Source organism: Temnothorax curvispinosus, unplaced genomic scaffold (assembly GCF_003070985.1).
Source record: "Temnothorax curvispinosus isolate PA1 unplaced genomic scaffold, ASM307098v1 QBEX01016903.1, whole genome shotgun sequence".
Classification (NCBI taxonomy): Eukaryota; Metazoa; Arthropoda; class Insecta; order Hymenoptera; family Formicidae; genus Temnothorax; species Temnothorax curvispinosus.
Genome location: NW_020226683.1, coordinates 7,864 through 15,413, shown reverse-complemented (window position 1 = coordinate 15,413; position 7,550 = coordinate 7,864). Strand labels below are relative to the sequence as shown.

General features: G+C 47.8%; 1 protein-coding gene across 1 annotated transcript; it reads left to right on the top strand.

Annotated features, from left to right (window-relative positions):
- Positions 1 to 1,918: 1,918 nt before the first annotated feature.
- LOC112467120 lies at positions 1,919 to 2,539 on the top strand (the record flags this gene model as incomplete). Its single annotated transcript, XM_025035601.1, has 1 exon — positions 1,919 to 2,539. A coding segment is annotated over one exon (621 nt), but the record flags the coding sequence as incomplete, so codon positions are not given.
- Positions 2,540 to 7,550: the final 5,011 nt, after the last annotated feature.

The window sequence follows — 7,550 nt, the reverse complement described above, 5'->3', positions numbered from 1 at the left end:
TGTGTGTGTGTGTGTGTGTGTGTGTGTGTGTGTGTGTGTGTGTGTGTATGTGTGTGTGTGTACATAACATCTACAATTTAATACAGTCAGGATAGTCAGAGGATAAATTCCACGCATGTACTTAAACGAGTTTGTAAAGCGCGTCATGAACTGATGTGGCACCTCGTTTCGCGTGGAGTGTATGCGTGAATTATTTCGACATATATATTAGTTATTTATGCCTTCTAATACTCAAAATAGCTGTTAATTTTTCAAACTTTTTATTGTTAATAACTTTTTAACGAGAAGATAATAAATGCTATTATAAAGATAACTAATTACTATTTATAATTCGTTATTTGTGCATTTACACATAAACATATGACTATATGTTGGACTTAACAAATATTGAAAATACTGAGAAATTCATCGAGCGACATAAGACAAAAAATATTGGACACATACCAAAAAATTAATCTGTACAGCTTACAAAATTGTTTAAAAACACAAAAATGGAAGCAATTACTTGCGTTAGACGAAGAAAGTTCTTTTAATGTTGAATTTGTCATTAAAAATAATGACACAAAAGCAGTTATTTTTATTGATAAATTTTTGAGTCAATCATGAATAAAATTCATAAACCACTTACAATCTTTGTGGATGGGACATTTGCAACGGTACCTTATATAACTAAAAAACAATAATTGTCAATTATGGACAATCCTAATTAGATATAATAATAGAGTAAGTAAAACAATTCATTAGTTCAGTCATCAATTAGTTCATTAAATTGCAAAAGGCACTCTATATTATATGTAAATGTATGAGTAAATTTAATTGTTCTACAATTTCAGACATTTCCGATTGTGTAATGGAAAATAGAAATACCGAAGATTACATAGAAGTCTTAAAATAAATAACAAATACTGTCCTTTTATTATCACGCATGCGTCAAAAAGGTTTGATTATTTTGTATTCGTGCGCGTATATTTTGAAAAAGGCTTCTTCTAATTAACAGATTACTACTTACGCAGTGCTAATAATCTACAAAAATTAATTTGTATCGCCTAGACATTTTCTTTAGTACCAACATTATCGCCTCTACTTTTATGGAAAATGTCGTCTAACTTTTTTTTAAAGTTGGTTAAAAATTCAGCATATTTCCATTTAATGTACCATCAATAAAGAAAGGATTAATGATTCGATTTTGTATAACACCACACCATATACATTAACGTTCCATGGACGTTGACGTTTTACTTGTCAAAGCCATCTTGGATTTTCAACGGACCAGTAGTGCATGTTTCTTCTATTTACTTGTCCACAGTTAGTGAAAGTCAAACTCGTTTGCAGATGTGGTATCAACATGATGGTTGTCCAGCTTATAATGCACGTGTCGCACGTGCAGTTTTACATATGAAATGTTTCCGGAACGCGTTGTATAGGAAGAGAAGGACACATCATCCCTGCATGTTCTTCTGATTTGAATCTATTGGAATATGATAGTTTACCATGTTTCACTCTAATTCACGCGAATCAGGAGACAGAAGTTCCTGTCTCTATACGGCAAGTGTCAGCGGAATGTAGATTGAGTGCGATCGAACGCGATCGAGCGCGACTGCGTACATATATCGTTCAGCGCCGTTCAGTCGTGATATGGTCACTGTACCGCTCGCATGTGCCATATATATATACTGCTTATATTGTATTATACTTTTTTGTTCTATTAAAACTTCTTTTTTCACACGCAATCACGTACGCTTTATATCAAAACCCAACAGGTTATGGGCCCAGAGTGATTCGAAGTGGAGTTCAGTGAGTGAGAACAGTAAAGTAAGAATATCCTGCCACGTGTGTACGATCCCGCTCTTGTTCAACATGGCGGAAGAAATCCTTGGAAAAGGAATTACGAAGTTCAACGGGCTTCTCTGTATTTAAGTTCGAGATAACCCAACTCCTGATAGCACACGGGCTAGAAGATCTGATCGACGGATCACGATTGAGAGGCGAGCGAACAGTGGACGCAGTAAAGACATGGACAAAAGACAATGCCAAGGCCATGAGCTTGATATCGTCGTCCATGGAACAGACACAACTACAAGGCTTGATTACGTGTAGATCGGCTTACGAGATGTGGCAGAGTCTTGTAAGAACGTACGAGCAGAGATCTGCTTCGAGCAAGTTGCTATTAATGCAGAGATACCACGAGTACAGAATGGGACTTAACGATTCCGTCGTGGAGCATGTGACGCACATTAAAAACTTGGTGAGCCAGTTACGAGATGTCGGACAGCAAATAGATGAAACCGACATCATGACCAAGATACTAGGCTCTTTGCCCGCAAAGTATAACACGCTTGTAACGGCCTGGGACAGTGTTCCTCTTTCATATCAATTGGTCGGAAATCTACTTGAAAGATTAATTAAAGAAGAAAGCAGAATGGCCGGAGAAGACGAAATAGCAGGAGCACTAGCAACCGTAAGTCTCAACAAGAAGAAAGGAATGAAAAATCCGAGAAATCAAAAGAACAGAAAATCTAGAAACGACGAGAAACGATAAACAGTGCGTGCTAAACAGTGAGACCGTTCAAGAGCTCCTGACAAAGCAAATACAAAGACGCTCTGATCACCGATAGCGGCGCTTTGCGTCATATCACCTTTAGACGCGAGGGGTTGATTAACTTTAAGCCCATGGATGGCGACACCGTGTCGCTTGGTGACAACGGCCAGTGCGAAGTGCGTGGTGAAGGTGATCATGTACCTATACATTGAGAAGCTGGTAAACGGACAATGGATCAAAGCACGAATAAACAACGTGCTCTTCGTGTTTAGCTTGAGAAAGAATCTATTCTCGGTCGAAGTGTGCACTTTTTCTTCCTCATAGAGGAAGCTTTGTTTTCGTAAAAAATTCTTTTTTGTTTTTTTGAACGTGTTCAGAATGTTCTAAAACGTCGAAAAATTGCAATTTTAAAAAATGTCTGTATGTATGTATATGTGTGTATATGTGTGTGTGCATGTGTGTATGTGCCCAACGAAATTTCTATAACTCTAGAATAATCAACCAAATCTTAACGAATTATATATGAAATTTTTTTTAAGTGGGAAAAATCTTCTAAAGACTCCCCGCCTCTCGGACCCGAGGCGGGGTTGTGCCGGATTCTACGGGCGCATATTGCACCGAGTTTTCCCGACGCGACGTCACCCATAGCCTACCGGCTAAAACCCCCACTTAGTTTCCTCCTGAGTGCTATGTAGGGGGAAGCCGGGAAACGCACTGATCCATCCGTGCTCCCCCCACACAAGCCCTTCACGGGCTCCCTCCCGGGGGTCCTTCCAGACCCCCCGTCCTAAGGGACAAAAGCTAATTAGGCGGACCAGAGGGAAACTAAACCCTGATCCGCTACCCCCATCTGGGGTTGCTGACCAGTCACGGAGTACCCGTAGGCAAAATCCGGTCAGGGCTAGCAGCGACGCGTGGCGGACCCGCGCCACGCGCCGCTCCCCAGGTGGTAGAGATGAGGGAACAAACCGCAATCCTCCCGACGGCAAGCCATCGGGGAACGCCAGGGCAACCAGTCGGGCCTTCGGTTGTCGGGGAGCGCCCCAGCACTAGTCAGGCCCGCCATTAGGGGAAGCGGAGCCTTTTTTCTCACCGCGCCCTCCAGGGCAGAGAGTCCGAACCGGGGACCTGAGTCCCCAGCCCCGACTCCCAAAGGGATAGGGAAAGCACCCGTGACGAGGACCCCGTAGGGACCCCGCCCAAGCAACCTTCCGCCCCTCAATCCTGTCAGCCTAGATCTGGCCTCTTTGGGTCATCACCGGTCGACCGGGCGGACAATGAGGCCCCGAATACCGAGGTCCCAATGCCCGCCCCTCCCGTGCGGACTATTACCGCACACGAGGGAAAGGGAAAGCCACCGCCCGCGCGCTTGCGCGCGGATCCGGCGGTCCCTGTCCCCCCCACTCTCTCTTATCTTTACGCACCCCACTCCCTTTAGTGGATGCTTAGCCGGCAACCCCGAGTCCGCACAGAGCAGACACCTCGGGGAAACCGCGTTGCAACCGCCGGCCCGATGGCCGCTTTCTCCGCAGCGATAGCATGCGGAACACGGTCCACCGGGGAGGTGCACCCAAGTCGGGTGTGCCTCAATTCTAGGCACCTATAGCACCTCATGGGGCAAGGTCGTAATACCTCTACGCGAGCCCGAGCCCATCCAATCGCGATTCCTCCCGCATTTATTGCAGCATTTGCTGCCGTGACCGGACACCGAGCCCACACAGAGCCCATTCCCCGAGAAATCTACGGATGACTCCAACCCTGACCTCCCCAAGAGGTCATCCTCCAATCGAAGACAAGGCCCTACCCACGTCTTCAGAAGTGGCTGAGTCATCCAGCCCCCCAACCCGCAACTCTACGGATTTGGAGGGCCGGGTGACCAACACATCCCTCCCAGCAAAAACTTGCTTTAATCGGGCCGATAATCGGTCCGCCCTTCCTATACAATCGTCACCACGGACCTCCAATAAGAGGCTTCCAGTGGCGACCCTCCTCATGCGTAAGCCATTTTCCACGCCGAAGTCCGTCAGGGATACCTTCTTTCTGGCGGTCCTTATGACTTCTGCATACTCCGCCCGACCACCAGACGGGACAGTGAGAACCACTGCCGCCGTCCCCAGAGGGGCCGGAACACGCATACTCCCCCCTCCACGAGCACCGGTTTCTTTTTTTCGTACCGGCCGCCTTCCCGTCGAAGGTCCAGGGGGCTGACCCCCCTTCCCCCGTTTAACATTAGTCCCTTTCTTTCCCGCCCCCACTACCCCGGCATAAGTTGGGACAGTGATGGCAGGAACATCCTTCCTACTCGTCGGGAGGAGGAGTGACGCGGAATTGCCGCCCTCGCCCCCACCCCTGGCAACAGATCTCTCCATTACCCGAGTCAGTCCCTCATCACGAGCAAGAGGAATTCTCCCGCTCTTTAGAGAATTTACCTCCTTCGTTAAAATCTCCATTTTGCGATCCAAGGCCGCAATCGCCCTTTCAACGTGACTACCTCCTTTGCCGATAACTACCACTTCTTCTTTAATAGGTTCCTCAGTTTGGCCCTGGGCATCTTTTTGTTCCACCACAGGTCTGTCGATCTCCATTGGAGCCCCGGAGGAAAGAGGAGTGACGACGCCACCTGTCTCCATCTCCGCCTCCATGGATTTCACCCTCATCTCCATTTCTAGAACTTGCCTCTCGAAGGAAGCCTTCTGTTCTAGTATCTTTAGTTTTTCCCTCTCTAGTTCCTTTTCCATCTCCAGCCTCTTCCTAATAGTCGTCTCTCTCACTTCCACTGCCCTGTTGAGCCTATTGTTTAACTCCTTGATAACTTCTATCGCTAGCTTTCCATGTAACTTATCCATCTCCATTCCCTTTTCCTCTTCGTACGGTTGGGTCAGGAGATTAATAAATTTCCCAGCCCTATGCACTAATTCCTCCGCGTCAAACACCTTTATATGCTCCTCCAATTCAGCAGGCGTTAACAGCGCTTTCATTCTCCACTCTTTAGCCGCCTCGGGTTTTGTTTCCTTTAACTCAGATGATTTCTTCATCTTGGCAACAAAGTTTGCCGATTTGATCTCCGAGTCAAACTTCCCGCTAGTATAAATCGCTTCCTCAATGTCCGGATGTATCGTACCGCCGCGTGCTCACGTGTTGGCAATAATATCGCCGAGTTCCTTCTCCCTCTCCTCATCCTTCCTCTGAGCCTGAGTATTCATGGCCTTCCCAGCTATCTTTTTGCCACCCTTTGGGGATTGCTGAGTGGTTTTCCTCTTTAATTCCTGTGCGTCCCTCTTACTTTCCTCCATTCATTCCATGCAAATCCTATCCACCTCTTCCAGGTCTTCCGACCGCGATTGCAGCGTGCTGGAATTCCCTCCTCTTCCTTTTTTACCCTTCCCCTTATTACTCCCCCCATTACCCATCCCAAAAGGTTTATTTGTATTATTCATGAGATTAAACGTCCCACGACCCTCCTCAGCTCTGCCGGCCCGGGCGTGCTCTCACCGGCCGGCCTACAAGAAGTCGGCCGGGCCCCGAGTTCCCCCAGGGGGGAGGACCGGCTACACCGTTGCCTCGGGTATTGTCGCTAGATCCGCGCATCCGGGGCAGGTCCCTTGGTTTGCCCTTTACTCACCCACGGGCGAGGCCCATCGAGGAGCCGCCGCACCGTGGGTTTTCGGGGGTCCCCTACCTCCGACAGCAGGGGCATCGCAGAGGGCGCTGCGCGCCGCCACGCAGGGAGCCCCCCCTCCGACGTTCGGGACGAAGGAGGATGCGACCCCTCCAAACGCCCCTGCCGCCGGGGAGACCAGCCTAAAGTTCGCCGCCCGTCGATCAGCTTTGGGTAGGGGGGACCCCCACCATGCTTCTCCCGCGCGCAAAGCGAGAGGCCAGAGCTCCGGCCGAGCGAACTTGATCCCGGTCCCCGGCCCCCCGCCGCCCGCGAGAGGACAGGGCACAGGGAACACAATCCCCCCAGTGGTCACAGTCGCCGACCGACGGGCTACCTAACGTGCCGCCGGCCCTAACCCGGAAACATCGGAGTGTGCACTGCAAACGGGTATAAAGTTACGTTCGGTGACAGAAAAGTGACACTTATGCGAAAGGACAACGTCGAAGCAGATGGTGTAAAGCGAGACAATAACATGTATCACATGCTCTTTAAAGTGATTGAGCAAGAAAGTACAGAAGTAAACGTGTCAACTACAAGCCTGCGTGGGTGGCATGAAAGACTTGGACACTCAAACAAGCAGTTGATACAGAGTGTGGTGGTGGATACAGACAAGCTGTTGATGGAGTAAAGTTCTCGTGTAAAGATGATTTTTTCTGTGAGTCGTGCCAGTTCGGAAAAACGCACAAACTTGAGTTCAAGAATAATAGTGACAAACAGAACTGGAAACCGGGTGAATATGTTCATACCGATGTGTGCGGACCTTTTTCCGAAATGTCGATTGGCGGCTCACGTTTCTACCTACTGTTCATCGATGAAGCGAGCAACTATCGCGTAGTGTATTTTCTCAAACACAAATCGGACGTGTTTGACAGATTCAAAGACTATGAAAGAATGGTGACTAATAAGTTCGGACGTAACATAAAAGTGCTACGAGCAGACAATGGTCGCGAGTATTCCAACAGTGCAATGGCTAGTTATTTAAAACTACGAGGTATTGTGCTAGAAAATACTGCACCGTACACCCTCGAACAAAACGGGAAGGCCGAACGCGAGAATAGAACAATTGTGGAAAGTGCGCGAACTATGATACATGCAAAAGGACAAACAAAAAAGTTGTGGGCAGAAGCGTCAACACAGCGGTCTATATATTAAACCGTATCTTAATTGCAAAGAATAAGGTTGCTACTTTTTACGAACTGTGGTGCGGAAGAAAACCTAACCTATCACACGCCAAGACGTTTGGCACAGATGGCTACGTCCTTATGGGATTGTCCCGATTGCGCACATTACAAATCGGACACGACAATATTTCCCGATCGGACACGGTGTCGATTGCACACGGTGCCGATC